Raw genomic sequence first — 25,714 nt, 5'->3', positions numbered from 1 at the left:
TAACACCATGCTATGATTTCAGACTCTTCCTGTCACTTTCCCTAAGGGTCTAATCTCAGTAAATAGGAGAGAAAATACTAATTGAACTACAAAGACAATCGTCCATTCAGAAAAACACATAAATATGCTTGGACACTTCAAAATGTTAGAAGTTCAATGCAGCTTCTCAAAAAGCCACATCCAAGAATTGCCAAAATGGCTCATTAAATCATCATGCAAGATTATAGTGATTCTCTTATAGCTGCAGCAGATAATTAACAACAAGCTTCCTGAAAAACCTAGGGTATTTTTATTTGGTGATTTTGCTTTTTAAATTACGACAGTGCATGTAGATAGGAAGGGATAAGCAGCTTTCTAATGCTATAATTAAACATTATTATATACTATATTCTTATATATTACGCAGTCAGATCCCTCACCACGAACATAAAGAACTGTGTGTTATTCTATGACTAAATTTAGTTTCAATTAATTTATGGCAAAGCATGACTGTTTACCTTGATAATGTAAACGCATTTAATCGCAATGCAAAACCTCCCACAGCCCATCCATTTGTACTGCTCATTTCTTCTTAGTTAATATTGTAACTAAACTCTACATAAAGGCACTGCTTTTCATTCAAATTATTCAATACACCACAATTGTCGTACCATCAGCCTCATGTTACAACTTTGTCAACAGAAAAATGAATGTGCTTAAGTTTCACGATTTTACACTAAAGAGAAAACATCTGCAAAATAGGTGTCATTATGAACAGGGCAATTTCCTTCAGGAAAAGGGAAAATAAATCATGCCAGATATTCAACTAAATTCAGTTGCAACACATATTCTGTGCCTAACTGAAACAATATGTTGAAGGAACAGTTTGTCTGGAGTCACACTGATGCATTGTGCAAAAACTGTTACCGTATTTCTTTACATGCACAAAATTCTAGTCAAGAGAAATAATCCAGGATTTGATAACCAAAATGTCAATATGCAAGAAAGGACCAGGTCAATAAAACAAATAAAAATGTACGCCGAAAAAGCTGGAAACACTCATTAGGTCAGATGCCATCTGTGCAAAAGAAGGTCCAAGACCATTCATCAGAACTGGGAAAGGAACAGCAGTTGCTGGATTACCATACAAATACACAAAGTGCTGGAGTAACTCAGCGGGTCAGGCAGCGTCCCTGGAGAACATGGATAGGTGACGTTTCTGAATCAGTCTGAAGAAGGGTCCCAACCCGAAACCTATTCTCCAGGGATGCTGACTAACCTGCTGAATTACTCCAGCATTTTGTGCCTTTCTAAAGAAAGAACACAAGTTAGTTTTCTCTCTCTCTCTCTCTCTCTCTCACTCACTCCTTGCATTCCCACTTCACCTGTTCTGTCAAGAGTGTTTAATTGTCATATGTTCTGGTAATGGACAATGAAATACTACTTCCTGCGTCTTAACAGACCCGTTAACACAATAATACAGATAAATATGTAATCATAGTACAATAAATTAATAACCATGATACTAAGTAACGATAGTGTAAAACTATAGAACATAATGCAATCCAAAGAGTCCATGGAAGATCTCAGTTGCTGAGGTTAGAGTTGTGCAATAATCAACAGCTTGATGTTTGCTAGGAAGCTGTTCATGAACCTGAGAAAAGTCAGTTTTCAAGCTCCGATACCTTCTTCCCGATGGTAGGAGCAATATGAGAGCATGACCAGGGTGGAGTGGGTCTTTCGTTATACTGGCTGCCTGAGAAGGGTCTTTAGAATTGAACATTAATTATTCAATTTCCATAGCTGCTGTCCGACCTGTCCAATATTTTCAGCATTTCAGAATTTTTATTTCAAATTTCTATCATCTGCATTATTTTGATTTTAAAATTTGAAGCAAAGAAATCTTAAACACTTCTGGCAATAATTCTTGAAGCAAGCTTCAATCTGAGTGTGCATAGTCTTATATTGGACACATTGCACAATTAACAACTGTTTTCAACGTTAAATGTATGGCTGCAAACCACAATCTTCATACAAACCACAGGATAAATACATGTAATGTTTTACAAAGATTGCAATTGATTAATAGTAAATGTTAGCATGATTTAATTACAGAAGCAAAGGGATCTAGAGATTTTTTGAACAATTAACAATTTTGTAGCACTAAATGCCTAATGTGCTTGGACACTGCAAAATGTTCCGTATTCCTTTAGTTGGGTAATGGGATTAAGTAGGCAACGGTAGTATTGTATTTGGATATTGCTCAGTTCAGAATGTTAACATAGCACCTGGAGCTCAAACAAGTCATAAACAAACACATTAGAAACAATGAATAGAATTAAAAATTGTTTTGCCACAAAAGGAATCATAGGGTTCATGCTGGCTCTTCGTACAGCAATCCAACGAGTCGAGTCCCATTCCCATAGCCCTGTAAATAAACCTCTTGGCTACCTATCCAATTCACTTTTGAAAGCCCCGAATGACTGTGATTCAATTACCAGCATAAGCAATGAACTACATTCCATAACTATTCTCCAAACAAAAACATTTCCTTACATTTCCCCAGTATATTTTGCCCAAATTCTGGATCTGAGCCCACTCACCCTTGAATAGTCTGTTATTGAGAATAACTTCCTTCTATCTACCCTATCCAGCAGTCATAATCTTATGCAGCTTCTTCAATCTCTCAACCTGCACTGCTCCAAGGGGAACAACCCTTTAGAAACAATTAAAGCTGGTCTTTCAAGCTGTCAAGTCCAATGACAGATAGACACAAAATGCTGGAGTAACTCAGCGGGACAGACAGCATCTCTGAAGAGAAGGAATAGGTGACTCTTCAGAGTCTGAAGAAGGGTTTCAACCCAAAATGTCACCTATTTCTTCTTTCCAGAGATGCTATCTGTACAGCTGAGTTACTCCAGCATTTTGTGTTTATCTTTGGCGTAAATCAGCATCTGCAGTTCCTTCCTACACATAAGTCTTAGTTTAGATTGGTTTAGAGATACAGCAAGTAAACAAACCATTTGGCCACCCAGGTCCACACCAACCATTGATCACCTGTTCCCACTAGTTTCATGTTATCCCACTTTCGCATCCACTCCCTACCACACACTCAGGGCAACTTACAGAGGCCAATTGACCTACAAACCTACACAGGTTTGTGACGTTGGTAGAAGCCAGAGCACCAAGAGGAAACCCACGCAGTCACTGTGCGATAGCAGCTCTACTCGCTGTGCCACCTTTAGGTCTTAGTCAAACATTAACAATAGACAATTAAATAAACAAGAAAATGCTGGAAACACTCAGCAGGTTAGAAAAAGAAACAAAGTTTATATTTAAAGTTGAAGACCCTTTGTCTGAACTGATTTTCATTCTCTTACATTAACTGCCTTTTACTGAACAAATGAAATACTGCTTTAAATATTTGCATCCATCAAAATATTTGTACAGTCGAATAGTTAACTATCATGGAAGGAATCCATTGTTATCTCAAAGGTGTATTTACCTGCAGAACAGCCTGATATGTTCTAGCCATAAATCCTAGCCATGCTTGGGACATCAAAATTGATTTATGCCATTCAGAAGGTTGAATAGGCACCTGTAAATTGAATAGAGATCGTGAGATAACAATATCATAATTGACCCAACTAAGAGCCATAGAAAGATTTGAAATTATCATGCACAGATATACATTTGTTGATCATGTGGGAACCTTATCTATTAATGGGGTTGGCTAAAGATTCAAGAGTGTTCAAGAAAGTATTTATTGTGATTTCCTCCCCAAAGATTCAAAGAGTGCAACGCTTTTTATTCTCCACAAATCTTAGAAACTCTATTTTACTTAACAAAAGCAGAGGCTTGTGATCTTATTTGAGACAGAGAATATCCTGCCAACAGAGGAGTGGTAGTGAAGGCCGTGCACCCCAGCAAACATTTCTGGAAATGCTCCACTTTATTGAAGAGGTAAGAAGCATCACCACATTCACACCTACAATTGAATCATGCAGTGCCAATGAAAGCCATTCATTTGTCATTTCTGATGTAATTCAATTTGTTTCCCTAACAATTTTATTTTAAGTTATGGAATTATCTTCTAACTATATTTTGATCTATTGTGACTTGACTACGGCATATTTAAATCAGATTATTCTGCAATTCTGAAAACATTCTCAAATAAGGTTTGCTAGGATTTTTGGGGGGAACTATTCTGGAAATATACTAACATTATTTGATTCTAAAATGCATGATCATTTCTGGCTGTTTCAAATATCCGCATAATTTAAAAAATATTACCCCCAGTAAGGGAACTACAGGGAATGTTGAAACATTGGCTTCTGGTATCAGCATTTTTCTTGCAATTTCAAACAGACTGAACCCTTCTCTAAACAATTAAAAAATTGCAATTGAAAATCAGAGCAAGAGAGAAGGGACGGAGCAGTATAGTGAGAATGAGATAAACAGAAAGAAAGAAAGTGTAGAGAGAGAGTGTGACGGCGAGCAAGAAAGAGTAGTGAGGGAAGGCACAGAAGCAATGTGAGTGGAAGCCAGTGGAGTGGGAAATGAATGGGAATAAGAGCACAAAAGCGCTAGAGAGTGAACAAGAAGGAGCAGAGGAACAAGACAGTGAAAGAGAAATAGCGAAAGAGAGGAGAAAGGTCGGAAAGGCAGAACGAGATACTCAAATGGAAAGAGACGGAGATACCAGGGATGTGGGAAAGAAGGTAAATGAGAAAGCAAGGTTGAAATATTTTCTATACAGTGCATTCGGAGAGTATTAAGACCCCTTCACTTTTTCCACATTTTGTTACGTTACAGCCTTATTTTAAAATGGATTAAATTCTTTTTTTTTTAATCATCAATCTACACACAATACCCCCATAATAAAAAGCGAAAACAGGTGTTTAGAAATTTTTGCAAAGTAATTAAAAAGAAATAACTGAAATATCATTAGCAAATTTGCAGATGATATTAAGCTGGGGGGTAGTGTGAATTGTGAGGAAGATGCAATAAGGCTGCAGGGTGACTTGGACAGGTTGTTTGAGTGGGCGGATACATGGCAGATGCAGTTTAATGTAGATAAGTGTGAGGCTATTCACTTTGGAAGTAAGAATAGAAAGGCAGATTATTATCTGAATGGTGTCAAGTTAGGAGGAGGGGGAGTTCAACGAGATCTGGGTGTCCTAGTGCATCAGTCACTGAAGGGAAGCATGCAGGTACAGCAGGCAGTGAAGAAAGCCAATGGAATGTTGGCCTTCATAACAAGAGGAGTTGAGTATAGGAGCAAAGAGGTCCTTCTACAGTTGTACCGGGCCCTGGTGAGACCGCACCTGGAGTACTGTGTGCAGTTTTGGTCTCCAAATTTGAGGAAGGATATTCTTGCTATTGAGGGTGTGCAGCGTAGGTTCACTAGGTTAATTCCCGGAATGGCGAGACTGTCGTATGTTGAAAGGCTGGAGCAATTAGGCTTGTATACACTGGAATTTAGAAGGATGAGGGGGGATCTTATTGAAACATATAAGATAATTAGGGGATTGGACACATTAGAGGCAGGAAACATGTTCCCAATGTTGGGGGAGTCCAGAACAAGGGGCCACAGTTTAAGAATAAGGGGTAGGCCATTTAGAACGGAGATGAGGAAGAACTTTTTCAGTCAGAGAGTGGTGAAGGTGTGGAATTCTCTGCCTCAGAAGGCAGTGGAGGCCAGTTCGTTGGATGCTTTCAAGAGAGAGCTGGATAGAGCTCTTAAGGATAGCGGAGTGAGGGGGTATGGGGAGAAGGCAGGAACGGGGTACTGATTGAGAGTGATCAGCCATGATCGCATTGAATGGCGGTGCTGGCTCGAAGGGCTGAATGGCCTACTCCTGCATCTATTGTCTATTGTTTATCACATTTACATAAGTATTCAGACCCTTTACTCAGTACTTTGTTGAGGCACCTTTGGCAGCGGTTACAGCCTCAAATCTTCTTGGGTATGACACTCCAAGCTTGGCACACCTGTATTTGGGTAATTTCTCCCATTCTTCTCTGCAGATCCTCTCAAGCAGCTCTGTCAGGTTGGATGGGGAGCGTCAATGCACAATTATTTTCAGGTCCCTCCAGTGATGTTCGATCGGGTTCAAGTCCGGGCTCTGGCTGGGCCACTCAAGGACATTCACAGACTTGTCACAAAGCCACTCCTGCGTTGTCTTGGCTGTGTGCTTAGGGTTGTTGTCCTGTTGGAAGGTGAACCTCTGCCCAGACTGAGGTCCAGAATGCTCTGGAGCAGGTTTTCATCAAGGATCTCTCTCTACTTTGCTCTGTACATCTTTCCCTCGATCCTGACTATAATCTTCCAGTTCCTGCCGTTAAAAAACATCCCCAGAGCATGATGCTGCCACCACCATGCTTCACCGTAGGTATGGTATTGGCCAGGTGATGAGCGGTGCCTGGTTTCCTCCAGGCCAGAGTTCAATCTTGGTTTCACCAGACCAGAGAATCTTGTTTCTCATGGACTGAGAGTACTTTAGGTGCCTTTTGGCTAACCCCAAGCGGGCTGTCATGTGCCTTTTACTGAGGAGTGGCTTCCGTCTGGCCATTCGACCATAAAGGCCTGATTGGTGGAGTGCTGAAGATATAGTTGTCCTTCTGGAAAGTTCTCCCATCTTCACAGAGGAACTCTGGAGCTCTGTCAGAGTGGCCATCGGGTTCTTGGTCACATCCCCGACCTAGGCCCTTCTCCCCCGATTCCTCAGTTTGGCCGGGCGGCCAGCTCTATGAAGAGTCCTGGTGGTTCCAAAGATCTCCAATTTAAGAATGATGGAGGCCACTGTGCTCTTCGGGACCTGCAAAGCTGCAGAAATTGTTTTATACCCTTCCCCAGATCTGTGCCTCGACACAATCCTGTCTCGGAGGTCTATGGACAATTCCTTCGTCTTCATGGCTTGGTTTTTGCGCTGACATACACTGTCAACTGTGAGACCTTATATAGACAGGTGTGTGCCTTTCCAAATCACGTCCAATCAATTTAATTTATCAAGTTGTAGAAACATCTCAAGGATAATCAATGGAAACAGGATGAACCTAAGCTCAATTTTGAGTGTCATAGCAAAGGGTCTGAATACTTATGTAAATGTGATATTTCAGTTATTTCTTTTTAATTACTTTGCAAAAAATTCTAAACCTGTTTTCGCTTCTTTATTCTGGGGTATTGTGTGCAGATTGATGATATAAAATAAAGAAATTAATCCATTTTAAAATAAGGCTGTAACATTACAAAATGTGGAAAAAGTGAAGGGGTCTGAATACGTTCTGAATGCACTGTATATATATATAAATATTTGTACACACACACATATATATGTATACACACACACACACACACACACATACATATACACACACACACACACACACACACATACATATAAATATACACACACACACACACATCTCAAAAACCAACCTACCTCATGGATTAGGGCTGCAAGCATCTGCTGGTAACTGCGACCTCTACTAACAAGAAAGCGATTAATAGGCTTGCCATCTTTGTCAGTTTGGATATGTAGATCATAACTTAGCAATAAGCCAGCTGTAAAAACAACACGAAGTAGGACAGGTTTAAGATGCAAGACCAATATTCTAAGGAAGACATTAAACGTATCAGCGTTTTACATTTGTACTCAGCAGCGACGTCCGAGTTATAAAGATCCTCATTAGGTTGTACAAACTATAAATCCGGAGTGAATCATTGGGAATGGTGTTATTCTTCAAAATAATCATCTTTCCATTCTTTGTTCATTTTCCAGAGTGAAAGAAAACAGATCTTGAACCAGGCCTCTTTAAGAAATTAGTGTCATGAAGAGTCACAAGATCTCCCATTTTACTATTTCAGCAGGAATGTATCTTAACATTAGTTGGAACTGTGTGAAGCTTTTTGGTTAGTTCCCAAATAAACTACTGCCGGGTAACAGTGTTTACTGCAAGCACAATGCAATGATCCAGATTGTGCATTAAGTTATCAATGACACTCATTAATTAAACCAAAAAATAATTCCAATCAATGCATGCATGCTGAAGTGCAAAGCTTTGAAACTGCATCTAATGTACCTGGTCTTCCACAAGCTTTACTTTCCATGTTATCCCACAGAATGACTGGACCTTAAAATCCATATTTGAGTATGATTTTCTGAATTTAATCATTTATTCACCAATCATATCGGAAAACACTCAAACCTTGTGCATCAGGAACAAAACTATTTTGTTTTAAACACTATGTTGTATCTTAATTATTAAACAATCTGTGTGGTGTCACAAATTATACAAGTATAGAATTACATTCATATATATATTTGAAAAACTAGCTCAATAATTATTTGAAAAACAGACATATTTAGTTTACCCCTTCACTTTTATCTCAGCTTTAACTCAATCCTATTTCCATTCCCTTTTTGTTTAACTTTCCGTACTGATTACGCAAATCTATTTCACCTGCAGTTCAAACCACGGAGTCAGAATTCAACACCGTGTGGCGCCACCAGCAGGGTCTGCCTCGCCAACAGTCTGTCCTTTCTTCTATTTTGTTATTTTTAGTATGTGTTAAAAAGTATGTTTTAGTGTTCCTTGGTTTGTTTTATGTGGGGGGAGGGGGGTTAATAGACAATAGGTGCAGGATTAGGCCATTCGGCCCTTCGAGCCAGCACTGCCATTCAATGTGATCATGGCTGATCATTCACAATCAGTACCCAATTCCTGCCTTCTCCCCATATCCCTTGATTCCGCTATCTTTAAGAGCTCCATGTAGCTCTCTCTTGAAAGCATCCAGAGAATTGGCCTCCACTGCCTTCTGAGGCAGAGAATTCCACAGATTTACAACTCTCTGGGTGAAAAAGTTTTTCCTCATCTCCGTTCTAAATGGCCTACCCCTTATTCTTAAACTGTGGCCCCTTGTTCTGGACTCCCCCAACATTGGGAACATGTTTCCTGCCTCTAACGTGTCCAATCCCTTAATAATCTTATATGTTTCAATAAGATCCCCTCTCATCCTTCTAAATTCCAGTGTATACAAGCCTAGTCACTCCAGTCTTTCAACATACGACAGTCTCGCCATTCCGGGAATTAACCTAGTGAACCTACGCTGCACTCCCTCAATAGCAAGAATGTCCTTCCTCAAATTTGGAGACCAAAAATGCACACAGTACTCCAGGTGTGGTCTCACTAGGGCCCTGTACAACTGCAGAAGGACCTCTTTGCTCCTTTCTCAACTCTTCTTGTCATAAAGGCCAACATGCCATTAGCTTTCCTCACTGCTGTACCTGCATGCTAACTTTAAGTGACTGATGAACAAGGACACCCAGATCTCTTTGCACTTCCCCATTTCCTAACGACACCATTCAGATAGTAATCTGCCTTCCTGTTTGTGGTGTATTTACCATTTTGAGTATTTGTGTTTTGGCAGCTGAGCCTTGCCGTAGTTCCGGGTATAAAGCATTGTGGGATACCTGATTACACTCTCTGGTGGTGTTGAAGTAAAGCAGCCATATGTTGTATGCTAACCTGTCTCACTCGTCGATTCTTATCATAATACACCACAGTTAAAGTTGGCGACGAGGATAAAACAAGTAGAAAATGCCTATGATAGGTTCCATAGGGGAGTTCGCCCCGAAGACAGAGTCTTGGTCGGCGTATGTGGAACGTTTAGAGCAGTTTTTTGAGGCTAACGACATTGCAGTGGAGAAGCAAGTGGCTACTCTGTTAAGTGTGATGGGAGCATCTACATATGGTCTGTTAAGGAACCTGGTGCAGCCGCTGAAGCCAAAAGATAAGTCCTACGATGACATTGTGAACATTTAAAAAACTTCATGCAGCAGAATGGAATCCTTCATTCTACAAGTGCTCCTGGTCACCCTGCCTCGAATGGCCTGGCAGAACGGTACGTTCAGTCATTCAAGGGTGGAATGAAAAAGCTGACACACACCGCAATGGATGTAGAGGACAGGGTCTCCATCTTTTTGATGCAGTATCGCACCACACCAAACTGCACTACTGGTCAGTCACCTGCTGACCTGTTTCTGAACAGACACGTGCGCACCCGTCTGGATTTCATCCGTCCGGACACAGCAGCCTCTGTTCGTAAAAAACAGTACAAGCAGAAGTTTCACCATGACCTCCATGCAGCAGACAGGTGTTTCTCAGTGGATGACCCAGTGTATTTATACAATATGGCTGGGGGAGGACGCAAATGGATTCCTGGAGTCATAGTGGATCAAACAGGACCGGTGTCTTACAAAGTACAAGGAGGAGACACCGACATCACCTACAGGAGACATGGAGATCAGCTGAGATTCAGAGTCATGGGAGATGGACTGGATCAGGACACTGAAAACTCAACCACTGACACTTCTGCACCGAGCCAACCCGCACAGCCGGAGGACATGTCATCATGCAGCGAGCCAAGGACTGTGGACCGTACAGCTGCAGCTGCTGCGCCGCTGAGTCCACGCCGATCATCAAGGGTCAGGAAGCCTCCAGACCGCTATGTCCCTTAAGCTTCATTTAAAAATAAAAAAAAGAGGGGAAATGTTCGGCATGAAGGACTGTTTAGTTGTTTAAGTTGTTTTCATTAATATGAACACACAGATGGACTGAGACTTGTTAAAACTACAAGAGGGTCTCTAGCGATAACAAGTAACTTTGCATAGTAGTAATTTTGGGAATGGTTATTGTTAGTAATAAGGCACTTGCTAATTTCAGTTATTTAAGATTACCTTCATTTTAAAAAGGGGGTAATGTGGTGTATTTACCATTTTGAGTATTTGTGTTTTGGCAGCTGAGCCTTGCCGTAGTTCCGGGTATAAAGCATTGTGGGATACCTGATTACACTCTCTGGTGGTGTTGAAGTAAAGCAGCCATATGTTGTATGCTAACCTGTCTCACTCGTCGATTCTTATCATAATACACCACACTGTTCTTACCACCAAAGTGGATAACCTCACATTTATCCACATTAAACTGCATCTGCTATGCATCTGCCCACTCACACAACCTGTTGGGGGAAACTTTTTTTTCAATCTCTTACCCCTACGGAGATGTGATTTTTTTTCTGTATCGTACCTCCATCCGTACTGCGGCCTAACATCGTGACCTTTCCTGGAGACCGACGGGTGCTCCAAGCCACGAGAGTCTGGGGGACTTTAACATCACAGAGCTTGCGATCCCTTTGCCAGGGATCAAAGCAACCGCGGGGCCTGTGGACTTCAACATCATGAAGCCCGCAGTCTACGGTAAGAAGAGGCCGACTCGGGAGCTCCATGCCGTGGAGAGAGTTTCAAACGCCTCGACGTGGGAGTTTCGATCACCCCAACGGAGGTTTCGATCGTCAGCTGCAGGGGCTTTGATCGCCCCGACTGCGGATGGTTTGACTGCCCCGACCGCGGGAGAACAAAGAGGAAGTAGATTGAACTTTATTGCCTTCCATCACAGTGAGGAATGTGGAATCCACTGTGACGGATGTTCATGTTCTTTTATGTGGTTGTGTGTCTTGTTGCTTTTCACTTAGCATGGCTGTATGGCAACTCAAATTTCACTGTACCTTAATTGGTACATGTGACAATAAACTGACCTTGAAACCTTCAACCCAACCTGTCCAAGTCAAGCAAGGAGCTTAGTGGAGCTAGATAATGATTATCACTGAGCAAGGGCCAGCAGACCTGTCCAGGATCAGGGGGCAATGCTGTTGTTCGATGCTGGAAAAGCTGCCAAATTGATGCTAGAGTTGGTGTCCAGCATTAGAAGGCCAACAATGGTGTCTGGTATCAGAGAACTAATGCACTTCCTGTTGTGTGAGAGTCAACAGCACTGTCCTATGCCAGAGGAATTGAGGCACCGTCTTATTTGTGTGGCTTGTGAAGTAAATATGGGTTTGTACTAAAAAACACTTTTGTATCTGCCTCCTCCACCAATGCATTCCAGGTACCTGTATAAAAAAGACACAAAATGCTGGAGCTACTCGGGGGGTCAGGCTCAGGAGAAAATGATTTAGTGACGTTGCAAAGGTCTTTTATTGTCACATGTACCAGTTAAGGTACAGTGATATGCGAATTACCATACAGCCATATGAAAAAAAAGCAACAAGACACACAACTACATAAATGCTAACATAAACATTCACCACAGTGGATTCCCCACATTCCTCACTGTGATGGAAGGCAAAAAAAGTTCAATCTTCTTTCTCTTTATTCTCCCGTGGTCAGGGCAGTCGAACCATCCGTCGGGGCAATCGATGCTCCCGCAGCCGGAGGTCGAAGCCCCCGCATCAGGGCGATCGAAACTCCCACTTTGGGGTGATCGAAACTCCCGCGGCTTGGAGCTCCTGAAGTCGGCTCTGTCCAGAGACTGACTCTGGAATGTTAAAGTCGACAAGCACCCACGGTTGGAGCTCTGAGGTCTAATCCTGGCAAAGGGATTGTGGGCTCCGTGATGCTAAAGTCCTGTAAGCTCCCCGCGGTGGAGCTCTCATAATCAGTCTCCAGCAAAGGCCGCCAACTTCTCGGTTAGGCCGCAGTGCGGACGGAGATACGATACGGGAAAAAAATCGCATCTCCGTCGAGATAAGAGATTAGAAAAAGTTTCCCCCAACCACCCCACCCCACATAAAACAAGGTAAAGAACACCAAAAACATACATTTAACACATACAATTAAAACATAAAGCAGGAAAGGACAGACAGACTGTTAGTGAGGCAGCCATTGTTGGCGCCACCTGGGTTGAAATCTTTGTGAAAGGTCCCGACCTGAAACGTCACTTATACATTTGAATTACCAGCTGAATTACACCACCATTTTGTGCCTATCTTTGGTATAAACCAGCATCTGCAGTTCATTTTTGTTACATTATTTCCTATAAAAAAACGTGCCGCACATCTCATTTAAATTTCCCCCCTCTGACCTTAATGTTATGTCCTTTAGTCTTTGACACCTCCACCCTGGGAAAAGGGGTCTGACAGTCTACTCTATCTATGCTTCTCACAATTTTATATATTTCTATCACGTCTCCTCTTGAAACTCTGAAGCTCCAGAGAAAACAATGCACGTTTGTCTAATATCCTCTAATCCAGGCAGCATTCTGGTAAACTTCTACTGCAAACTCTTCAAGGCCTCCATATCCTACCTGTAATGGGACGAATAGAACTGCATGCAATACTCGAAATGTAGCTTAACCCAAGTTTTATAAAGCTGCACCCTGACTTCCTGATTCTTATACTCACTGCCCCAGAAGAAGCAGATTATACCCCTTCTTTACCATTCTATTCACTCATGTTGCTACTTTCAGGGAGCTATGGCCTTCGATCCCTCTTTTCACTGGTGCTTTGGGTCTTGTAACTGTATACCTTCCCCTCGCATTCGACCTCCCAAAGTGCAACACCAATGCTTGCTCAGATTAAACTCTATCTGCCATTTTTCTGCCCACATATGCAAATGATCTATATCCAGCTGTATCCTTTGACAGTCGTCTTAACTGGCTGCAACTCTACCAACTTTGGTGCCTGTAAACTTACTAAACATCACACTCTCATTCATGTCCAAGTCATTTACATATATCACAAACAACCACGGTCCCAGCACAGATCCCTGTGGAACACCATTGGAACAGACCTCCAGCCAGGTTAACACCCGTCAGATATTTCATATTCCAGACATTTTATTTTAGAACATATTTCAGATATGTAACAAAAGTTGCATTGCAAATCAAGGATTTAACATTAAATCAAAATAAAATGCAAAATGACATGATGAATATTCCATGAAACCTTTGAGTTACAAAGTGCAGAGTTTTCAACAAGCTTTTTCCACTATCTGCCAAATGTTCTGCTTTCCCCATCTGTGACGAATCACATAATTTTGTGTATACTGTGATTTTTGGAGTAGAAATAATGGCAGGGGGAGTGTTGAATAACTTTGTCTTCTCAGATACAACTTCATATTATAATGTATGGGGATTATTAGGCGACATGAATGATTGCCAAATGGCCATGCAACAAATAAACTTGCTGCATTTATGAAAGCTCTGGGAAAACAGATTAGTTCACAACAACAAGCAACACTTGTCAATATGATTGATGGCTAATTTACCTGCCAGCCCAGATTTCAGTCCAGGTTGTTTGTTCTTCTCATAAGTCTTAAGCATGAAGTTGGGAATCCCAGCTACGGTCTTCCCTTGGTCAGAACGCACGGTTCCACCTCGCATTGCTGAATAATATACTCCACGGGGCATTACAGTTAATTCCTGGTTCATAAGGGACGACAAAAACTCTTCAAAAGCTGTAAAAAAAAGGTCAAGGAAGTGCTACTTCTGGCTGTCATGAGGAACAAAATTAGTAACTGCAAGTTCAAATTTAAATAGCTTGGCCAAGCCAATCACTCCCATGTGTCATCATAACTTTTGAGTTAACCTCTGCCTAAACTTTTATTCAGGAAGCTGCCAGTAAGTGATGTCAGATGCTCTACTAAAGAGACAAATGCTTTTAACTCTTTATTCTTCTGGTGATTAATCACTGTATTGCCAACGCTGGCCTCAGGACAAACAATTAGTATTAGACACAGAGAGGAGCGTCTGTCTGCCTTTTGGAGCAACCAGGATGAGAAATAGTTGCAAACTTTAAAATAATATAATCTGTGATCGATACTTGAACATAACTGCAGACGTAGAAGGTAAAAGCACTGTAAATTTTGGAGTTGCACTCAGATATCAAAATTCGGATAACAGTTCCTTATATCCTGTTGGTTTCAGCTCATATGCAACAAAAAAGCATAAAACAATTATTTGACAAGCATTGGCTCATTCATGTATATCAACCAAATTATTCATTTGATGCAAAAGTTTGGGTTGCAGTTGCAATAACTGGCACTTCAAGAGAATCCATCACTGTACAGAATTAAAAGAAGAGAAACTGAAATAAACATTGAGGAAACTTCAAGGAAAAAGTGCCACATGAAAACCTCAATCATTTTTTGAATAATATTATGTCACATTCACACCAGCTGAGGACAGATTGTGCCGAAGATGATACATGATTTTTGATCCCTCAAAATTAAACCACCTCACATTCAACCTGATGCTCCAAATCTACTCTGCATATAAATACAGAAACAAATTATTGTGTCCCAAGCTTTATCACCCACCAAACAGGACTAGCAATCTAGACACATCTTTTCTTTCATCACTTTTTGCATTACACACTATTTAATCTTCACCGATCACCACTTTTCATCACCTCAGCCCTTCTCCCAAGCATATTTCTTCTCACACACCCAAGTCCCTCCTGAAGGTCTCTCCCCAATCTTTCCTCAGGCTCTTTCCTTACTTGAAAATGCAATTCTCCAAATCCTTTCAGTTCCAGTTAGACAGATGACCAGAGATATCAAAACTCTTTATCTCACCATTAATAATAATAATAATAATAAGGTGTATTTATGATATGGCATCAATTATGTTGGGTTGGGCCCTAGTTGGGTTGGGCACAGTTGGCTTGGAAAGTACAGTGGTACCACATCAAGTGAGTTGATGAAATGTTTCCTTAATTATCCTGACTGGCTCATATACTTGGTCACATAATCTGCACAATAGCAACTCAATTAGAGGTGCTCAATACTGCCTGCAGCGAGTCCTTTTTTAAATGGCGTCAGGATAACTCCAACTTGGGCGACACACTGGCGCAGCAGTAGAGTTGCGGTAGAGACTCAGGTTCGATTCTGACTACGGGTGCTGTCCGTATGGAGTTTGTACCTTCTCCCTGTAACTGTGTGGGTTTCCTCCGGGTGTTCCGGTTTTCTCCCACATTCCAAAGATGTGCAGGTTTCTAGGTTGATTGGCTTCTGTAAAATTGTTCCTAGTGTGTAGGATAGGACCAGTGTACAGGTGATCATTGGGCCAAACGGCCTGTTTCCACGCTGTAGCTCTAAACTAAACTAAGTTATGCTCTAGCATCAAATAATGTCCATCAACTCTGTGCCTTGCCAACCAAACATAATTACAAGATAACATGCATAACCTCCTTGGTGGGTGGGGGAGAAAAAGAGGTTGCCAAGAATTTTATCCCACAAAGCATCTTTACATATTTTAATTTATTTCTTAATCCCATTAATCTTCCAAACAAGACTGGGGGGGGGGGGGAGGGGGGGGGGGGGGGGGGTGTTGCACGTGTTATTGGTGATGACATTTGCAAGTCTTTAACCTCTACCAAAATGAAAACATTAATGCTGATCCATGTCGGACACTAAAAGATCAATGTTGCTGCTTAAACCTGAAAATGAAATAACTACAAGTATCAATACATACCAGACAACACCAGCTGAGGGGTTATTAATAATAGCTTTATATATGATGCACCTGGGACTGAAAGATCTTCCTCTTTTTCCTCTTCTTCTGGATTTAATTCCATCTCTTCATCCATTTCATAATCATTTTTTCTTTCTGGCCGGACCTAAACAGAAAGTGCATTACACACATATCAAATATGACCAGGCGGAAGCACTTGAGCCCACTTCAGAAGTTTCTTGGTTAAAACCATACTCCATATGTTTGAAAAAAGAAATGTAGGTTGATATTATGGTGCAGTACGAAAGGAGTGCAGGAGATGCTGCCTGTCAGATGAGTTACAAATCCTCCCAACTCCCACCACTGTCATCCATTCCCCCAGCCTTGAGGTGGAGGCTGAAGCTTCCAAGCTATTGATTTGAGAGAAAGCATGGGGGTTATCCCCAAGGGTTTAGCTAATATGTATACTGCATTCAACATCTCTAAAACAAATTACCTATCCAGGATCAAAGTGTGGTTTGTGGGAGCTTTTGCAGGCATCTTAGAACCTGTATTTTCCATATTACAAAAGGGCTTAACTTCAAAGGTGTTTCATTTGCTGAAGGCAGTTGTGACAAAATGCTAATCAATGTTTCTTCATCTCAAAACTTGACCAAAAATTGTCTTTAGATGTGTCATAGATGCCTGTGATCACAATATAGCACCAAAGAGATGCAAGCAGCACTCCAATTAAAAGCATAAATATAAAAGAAAAGCTTGTCAAACTCAAGAGATCCTTGAATACCTACACACCTGACCTGCAACTGTCCTGCATTTGATGTATTGGCTCAGAGATTCATACTTAGGTACAAATTGAAAGTATTTTTTTTTTAATTCTCATTCTTCCCGAGGAGAAACCGTTAAAGAAAATGCTTGGCAGGTGAGGTCGAATACCCACCAAAGTGCTTATCTTGTCACTGGAGTAGAACTATAGTGGTTTAGTGTAGAGATACAGCATGGAAACGGGCCCTTTCAGCCCACCGGGTCCGCACTGACCAGTGATCCCCGCACATTAACACTACCCTATACCCACTCGGGACAATTTTGACATTTACCAAGCCAATTAACCTACATACCTCTACGTCTTTGGATTGTGGGAGGAAACCGAAGAACTCGAGAAAACCCACGCAGGTCACGGGGAGAACGTACAAACTCCGTACAAACAGCACCCGTAGTCGGGATCGAACCCGGGTCTCCGGCACTGCCATGCCATAAATTACAAGATCAGCTAATTTTAAAAAAATTAAATAACAAGAGATGGGATAAGGGAACCTATTTGTAGGTTGTGGATATAGGTATTGCAGAATTCCTGTCAGACAGAGTCGGGAGCAATGGGATTGGGGACTGCAGAATTCCTGCAGGAAAGAGACTAGGAGCAGTCAGATTGAAGTTGCAGAACTCCGATAGAAACAGAGACCTGCAGCAGTGGCAAACTACTAATGGGGTGTCACATTTCTCCAAGGACAGCACCTTCTTCGGGCCGCTGCATTCGACAAGACGTGTTCAGTCACTGTGGGGCTCCCTCCCCTCTCACCAGGTGCTGCTTCTTCCTGTCGACCGTCGCTTTGTCCACTCGGCCTCTCCCCACCCCATCCCCCACCTCCTCCTCCTTTACCCCCGGAGTCGCCTACAAACTTCACTTTGGAAGATGTCGGTGACTGTGGGGAAAAGGAGGAGGAGGCGGTGGTGTTGGAGCGAGGAGTGGACAAAGCAAAGGAAGAAGCGGCGGCAAGTAAGAGGAGAGGGAGCCCTACGGGGTCCAGGCACGTCTTGTTGGTGGCAACAGCATGAAGAAAGCGCAGTCGGCCAGCGGCTACAACATGAGCCGCAACAACAGTCACGTCAACCAGTGAAGAAGGGCTCACTGATGCAGACCAGCAGCATCGGCACCTGGTTTTAAAGTGAAATGACACAAAGTACTAGAGTCGCTCAGCAGACTGAATTAGCCTGAAGAAGGGTCCCAACATCACTCATCCATGGTCTCCAGAGATGCTGACTGACCCGCTGAGTTACTCCAGCACTTTGTCCTGTTGTGTATTAACTATCATCTGCAGATTTATGTTTCAACTACATACAATGATAATGCCTTACTCGGTTATAGGGAACAATCAGCAATAATGGATAGCATTGCCCCATCCACCCTCCCATCCATTATAACACGGGTTGACTGTCCTTTGAAAAGTATATAATTTCATCCCAAGTCCTTCGGGCATTAACGTGTTTGTAAAATGCAGTATATAAATGCAAGTTTTCTTTTCCTGCACAACAGCCACAGTAAATTACCTGACTCTTGCTTGTTTTCTCATCATCAGTGCCACACTCTTTAATGTTAATGTCGCAGAGAAGCCAAAAGCTGGAGCTGCTAGTGGGGAGAAAACCACGTACACCGACTGTCCCCTGGCTTGTCAATTTGATTTAGTCTAATGTTTAATTTGTAAAAAATAGTAGACATATCCCACACCAGTGTGGAGGTACCAACGAACATTTAAGACATAAGAAAGCCCAGTTCCAATATTCAAGATGTTGACACAAACCAAAACAAGTGTCAGGATTGCGTTAATCGACAGAAAAGCCTTGACGGGTGTACTGTGTTCGAAGTGAATGTTTTAACCCCTCACATTCAGACAGATTGCTATTTAAAGATAGATTTGGAGTTCAACCCTTACTGTGGTGACCAGACAATCTTTCCTACAGTGTACTTTCCTCCACTTGAGAAACTTTAGGAAACAAAAACAAAATGACTCTATTATAAGTTCATAAATCATGGGAGCAGAATTAGGCCATTTCTTTATTCAAGTCCACTCCTTTATTCAATCGTGGCTGATCTATCTTCTCCTCGCAACCCCATTCTCCTGCCTTCTCAGGGGTGTCAGGGCTTATGGCGAGAAGGCAGGAGAATGGGGTTGAAAAGAGATACATCAGCCATGATTGAATGGCGAAGTAGACTTGATGGGCCGAATGGCCTAATTCTGCTCATATTACTTATGACTTTCTCCCCACAACCCCTGACACCCTTACCGATCAAGAATCTGTCAATCTCCACCTTAAAAATACCCAGTGACTTGGCCTCCAAAGCTATCTGTGGCAATGAATTCCACAGATTCACAATCCACTGACTAAAGAAATTCCTCTTTATCTTCTTTCTAAAGGTACATCCTTTTATTCTGAGGCTTTGCCCTTAGTCCTAGACTCTCCTATAAGTGGGAACATGCTCTCCACATCTACTCTATCCAAGCCTTTCACTATTCAGTAAGTTTCATCCTTCTAAACTCCAGCAAGTACAGGCCCAGTGCCGTCAAACGCTCATCATGCATTAACCCAATTATCCCCGGGATCATTCTCGTAAACCTCATCTGGACCCTCTCCAACGCCAGCACCTCCTTCCTCAGATATGGGGCCCAAAACTGCTCACAATACACCAAATGCGGACTGGCCAGTACCTAATGAAGCCTCAGCAGAACATCCCTGTTTTCATAGTCTTGTCCTCTCATATAAATGGTAAACTAAGCAATTTGTTATTTTATTGCTAAAGTTTATATATCAACCTTAATATATACTGTGATAACTTTCAAATTCAATTGTCATAAAGTACTAAAAAAATGCTGTTAAATTTTATTCCACCTCTACATACATCTTTATTTGATTAACAAATAGCACTCAATAACTACTGCCAAGACACAATTAGCCCCCAGACACCCATTGAAACCTTTAGATTTCAGTCAATTCAAAATCTCCTTTTTTGTCAGCTGCTTTTACCATTTTCTTACTTTGAAAACAACCTAGACAACAAAGTCACAATTTAAAAAAAGTTTATCATCGGTCATGTACCACTGTGTATTTGTTTGTAGACAGCAATATTTGCTGACAAAATATAATGACCCTGAAAGTTTATGCGGAAGCCCATAATCTTACGTCAGCTGAAACAGAAATTACCACTTCAGAAAGAGCCAACATCTCAGCTGCATGCTGCACAGCAACTTATTTCTTTGCTGATTACTATTATTATTAAAGGCTTCTTAAGGTGTCAGTTTCAAATCCAGCATCTTCCATCATTCTAAGCATACTACAAACAATAAATATTTGCAACAACGCTTGGAAAGACATAGCCACTATCATGACGATAACCTTGCTTACGCAAAGCCCAAGCAACTAAACTCAAGTTAGAGACACAGGAATTGCAGATGCTAGAATCATGAATGTAATACAAAGTGCTGGCGTAACTCAGCAGGTCAGGCAGCATCTCTGGAGGGAACAGACAGGATGAAAAAAGGTCCTGACCCAAAATGTCGCCTATCCATTCATTCCTCAGACGCAGCCTGATCGGCTTAGTTACTCCAACACTATGCTTAGTGTGCTTTAGTTTAGCTTATTGTCACGTGATACAGTGAAAAACTTTTTTGTTGCATGCTGTCCAGTCAGCGGAAAGACAATACATGATTAAAATGAAGACATCCACAATGTACAGATACAGGATTAAGGAAATAATATTTAGTGCAAGATAAAGTCCAGTAAAGTCATATTAAAGATAGTCTGAGGGTCTCGAATGAAGTAGATTCCCACTCCACATCAGAACTGCCCCCTCCATCGACTCCTTTAAGTCCAGGCTCAATACCTACTTCTATTCCCTAGCATTAGAGGCCCTCTGAGGGGGCGCTGTAAACTGTTTATGTCTGTTTGTTAGGTTTGTGTGCTATTGTATGTTCTTTTTTAGTACCTGCACTAATGTACAGCACTTTGGTCAACGTGGGTTGTGTTTAAATGTGCTAGACAAATAAAATTGACTTGACTTGACTAGATGGTAGAAAGGACCGCTCTCTAGTTGGTGACAGGATGGTTTAGTTGCCTGATAACAGCTGGGAAGAAACTGTCCGTGAATTTGGAGGTATGCAATGTCACACTTCTGAACCTCTCGTCTACGGCAGAGGGGAGAAGAGAGAGTGATCGGGGTGAGATTCATCCTTGATTATGCTGGTGGCCTTGCCGAGGCAGCATGAAGTGTAGATGGAGTCAACGGGAGGGAGGCTGGATTGCGTGATGGTCTGGGCTGCGTCCACAATTCTCTGCAATCTCTTGTGGTCTTAGATAAAGCTGTTCCCAAACCATGCTGTGATGTATCCTGATAAAATGCTTTTGACGGTGCATCTACAGAGGTTGGTGAGAGTTGTTGGGCAACATGCCGAACTTCTTAAGCCTTTTGAGGAAGAAGAGGCGTTGGTATGCTTTCTTGGCCGTTGCTTCGATATGTCCGGTCCAGGACAAGTTGCTGGTGATATTTACTGCATCTCTACTTCGGCGCAGTGAATGTAGACCGGGAATGTGTACCACTTTGCTTCCTGAAGTCAAGCACAATCTCCTTTGTCCAGCTGACATTGTGGGATAGGTTGTTGTCTTGGCACCAGGGTACAAGGTTCTCAATCTCCTTCCTGTACTCTGCCTCGTCTTTATTTGATTTACGTCTGTTATACGAGAATTTTCCTGAACAGTCTGTGACCCGTGGCGCTGTGACCATAGTGCTATGTTTAAAGCCCATAGCGCTGTGACCATAGTGCTATGTTTAAAGCCCATAGTGCTGCGGCCATAGTGCTTGGTGTAAAGCCCGTAGTGCTGTGGCCATCGCGCTATATTTAAACCTGTAACCTTAAACCTTAAGCACTGTAACTGGCAGTGCTATGGGGTTTAAATATAGCGCTATGGCCACAGCACTACGGGCTTTACACAAAGCACTATGGCCACAGCGCTATGGGCTTTAAACATAGCACTATGGCCACAGCGCGATGGGTCACAGACTGTTCGGGAAAATTCTCGTATAACAGACGAGTACTATAACAGACTTCTCGTATCCCAATCTGGCAGTGCTATATTTAGAACCCATAGCGCTGCAGCCGACAGCTCTGTGTTTAAATTCCCATGCATTAAGCCGACAGCGCTCTGTTTAAACTGCGCGCCAAACCGGCTGCATTTTGTGTATTACCTTTATGCGCCACGTCTGTAGCGCTGTGTGTATTGATTTGCACGCCAAGTCTATAACGCTGTGTATTGATTTACGTGCCAGTCTGCGGATGTTAGCGCTTTGTTCTCGGGGGGGGGGGCTTGTTGGGATGCAGTCCCCTGCCATTGGTTATAGTTTGAATGTGAGAGCAGCGCTATTGGCCAGGACTTACCGTCGGTTATTTCAACACCTGATTTCTTACCTGTATAAAGGCAGGCGCCAGTATGACAGAAGTTAGTTCAAGTTCATGTATGAGAGGGGTTCACCGAGGGGCTGTTGTGATCAGCGCCGCGGATGGAGGCAAAGAGAGAAGAGAGAGAGGGGTGTGCTGCTGTAAAACGGACCCCGTGCTTACCAAGACAAGTATTCTTTTTGTTCTCTCTCTTGCCAATAAATCTGATGTATTCATGTACGAAAGAGGTTCACCGATGGGCTGAGTGGCGATCAGTGCCGCGGACGGAGGCAGAGAGAAAGAGAGAGAGAGAGAGAGAGAGAGAGAGAGAGAGAGAGAGAGAGAGAGAGAGAGAGAGAGAGAGAGAGAGAGAGAGAGAGAGAGAGAGGTGTGCTGCTGTAAAATCCTTTTTTGTTTTGCTTATAAAAACCGAAATAAGTGACCCACCGTAATAATGCATGAACCAAAACTACTTGTCTTGATAACCCTTGGATAATGCAATAATCTAAAAAAACACAGAGACACCAATTTGGTTGCTGTAAATGGTGTCTATTGTCTATTGAGTAATTCAACAGGTCAGAGTTACTCCAGCACTTTGTGTCATCTATATATTAAAACTATCGTTTGTTTGTTCCTGAACAACAGCCAAAACGGTAAGTGATAGCACAACAATTTTCGGCCCACCTTACTCACCGTTGTCCCTTTGGTGCGGGACCACTATCCCGCGGTCTAGGCTTAAGCTCTGGGGCGACCGTGCTTTTGCGGTTGCAGCTCCGAGACTGTGGAACAGCATCCCTCTCCCCATCAGAACTGCCCCGTCCATCGACTCCTTTAAGTCCAGGCTCAAAACCTATTTCTACTCCCTAACGTTTGAGGCCCTCTGAGGGGGTGCTGTGAACTGTTTATGTATGTGCTGTTATGTTTGTGTGCCATTGTATGTTCGTTTCTTAGTACCTGAACTGATGTACAGCACTTTGGTCAACGTGGGTTGTTTTTAAATGTGTTATACAAATAAAATAAAATAAAGGGGGGTGGAGGAAGGAGGGGGAGGGAGGATAAGGTGGGTTGAGGGGGTTGGTGGGAGGGGAGGGAAAGGGTGGAGGGAGAGGGGGGGAGAGAGAGGGGGAGGGAGGGAGGGGAAGGGGAAGGGGAAGGGGAAGGGGAAGGGAAAGGGAAAGGGAAAGGGGAAGGGGAAGGGGAAGGGGAAGGGGAAGGGGAAGGGGAAGGGGAAGGGGAAGGGGAAGGGGAAGGGGAAGGGGAAGGGGAAGGGGAAGGGGGGGAGAGGGGGAGGAGAGGGTGCTGCACCAATGCAGGAGAGGTTTGTGCCCAATGGGTCCACAGTCTAGTTTCATTTTAAAACTAAGCACCAATGCTGCTGGTCTGCACCAGCGAACCCTTCTCCACTGGTTCACACGGTTGAGGCTGAGCGGCAGGAGAAGCAGATGGTAGCGGTCGAGCGGGCAGAGGGCAAAGCCAACGCTGACAGCAAGAAACAAACACATCAGGTTAGAGGGGAGGGAGCTCTACTGCGACTCAGCATGTCCGATCGTTGGCAGCAGCATGAAGGAAGCGTTATTCCTCGGGGCTACAACATAATAGACAATACACAATAGGTGCAGGAGTAGGCCATTCGGCCCTTCGATCCAGCACCGCCATTCAATGTGATCATGGCTGATCATTCTCAATCAGTACTCCGTTCCTGCATTCTCCACAACCCCCTGACTCCACTATCCTTAAGAGCTCTATCTAGCTCTCTCTTGAATGCATTGAGAATTAGCCTCCACTGCCTTCTGAGGCAGAGAATTCCACAGATTCACAATTCTCTGACTGAAAAAGTTTTTCCTCATCTCCGTTCAAAATGGCCTACCCCTTATTCTTAAACTGTGGCCCCTTGTTCTGGACTTCCCCAACATTGGGAACATGTTTCCTGCCTCTAACGTGTCCAACCCCTTAATAATCTTATATGTTTCGATAAGATCCCCTCTCATCCTTCTAACTTCCAGTGCATACAAGCCTAGTCACTCCAGTCATTCAACATACGACAGTCCCGCCATTCCGGGAATTAACCTAGTAAACCTACGCTGCAAGCCCTCAATAACATGAGCCGCAACAACAGTCTTGTCACTGGACCTGCGGTGGGTGAAGAAGTGTTAGTTAGTGCACCTTGCGAGTCGGGAGTGTGGTCGGAAGCCAGGGCTCTAAATGGCAGGAGAGACGGTGCGAGCTGCGGATGGCATCAGCAGTTCCATCCACTATGTCCCAAATCCGTTATAACGGGGGGGTCATTAAAACAAGGGTTTACTGTATTGTCTTTGCAAAACAGTTAGGAGAGAAAATTGAGAGCACAGATGAAGGGGATTTGGGGAAGCAGCCTTGCCCAGTAAATTAGAGAAGGTTTGACAGGAAATTCAGAATTACTGAGGATAAGAGGAAAATTGAACAGAATGGAGGAGAGGTTGTGGGGTTGTGTCTGGGGACCAGGCAGAGTTGAAACATGAAAAACCTAAACATTGAGCTAGCAGAAATAGAATTAGACAAGACCAAGGTGGGATTTCAATGTTTCGATGTAAACAAATAACTCTTCCACGACCGGAAAGAGCGCTCACCACTCAAAATGCCATTTGTGGCCGCTCAGGGAATTTCAATTGAGTTCTTGGAATTTTGTCCGGATTATAGGGGTGGGCGGACCATCAGGTGCTGGAAAAACGGTGTTCAATCTGTACTACAAACAATTGCATAGTTCAAGTTTTAACAAAATGGCTAAGATAAAGCAACAGAGCAACAAATCTTTGCAACATCCTGGATTTATTTCTAATTGAAAAGCAATTTCTAAAACTGTACGATCAGTTCTAATGACTGCACAGTTAAAATACTAAACTGGTGAAGGCTCTCAGTTGAGAAAAAAGCACTAAAACCAGTAATAACACCAGCATATCTCTGCCATGAATGAAATTTAAACCGAAGGCTCAAATATTATGTACTTCATTTTGTGGACACTGAAATTATGGTTCATTTTAGCAATCAGTGAGGTCAAATTTTCAGACCAAACCAAATTCCAGTAATCCAATGCAAATGTGTTACTGGATAATGGAATAGCAAAATAAAAATGAAACCGTGTGAAACTAATTTAAAAAAATATTAACTTGCAGACTGAGTTGAAACTTGAAGGCTTCATTAAGACATACAAGATTGCAAAAGGGCATGACGGGAAAGACATTGAGATGTTTTCCTAGTGGGTAAGTCTC

The 25,714-nt window shown here is 42.6% G+C and overlaps 1 protein-coding gene across 3 annotated transcripts in view; it reads right to left on the bottom strand.

The window, feature by feature from the left end:
• Positions 1-25,714, bottom strand: part of focad (focadhesin) — a 195,048-nt gene that overhangs the window by 74,179 nt on the left and 95,155 nt on the right. For 2 of the 3 annotated variants that reach the window (XM_078396039.1, XM_078396040.1), the window contains exons 19-22: positions 16,291-16,435; positions 14,085-14,273; positions 7,425-7,546; positions 3,485-3,577 (exon numbers count right to left, since the gene is read on the bottom strand). In XM_078396039.1, coding sequence (XP_078252165.1) covers positions 3,485-3,577; positions 7,425-7,546; positions 14,085-14,273; positions 16,291-16,435 — 549 coding nt within the window. The remainder of the gene's footprint in view (positions 1-3,484; positions 3,578-7,424; positions 7,547-14,084; positions 14,274-16,290; positions 16,436-25,714) is intronic. The other variant, XM_078396041.1, reaches the window with a different exon arrangement.

Source organism: Rhinoraja longicauda, chromosome 3, assembly GCF_053455715.1.
Source record: "Rhinoraja longicauda isolate Sanriku21f chromosome 3, sRhiLon1.1, whole genome shotgun sequence".
NCBI lineage: Eukaryota > Metazoa > Chordata > Chondrichthyes > Rajiformes > Arhynchobatidae > Rhinoraja > Rhinoraja longicauda.
Note: the sequence above shows the minus strand (reverse complement) of the source record. Positions and strands in the feature narration are given on the sequence as shown.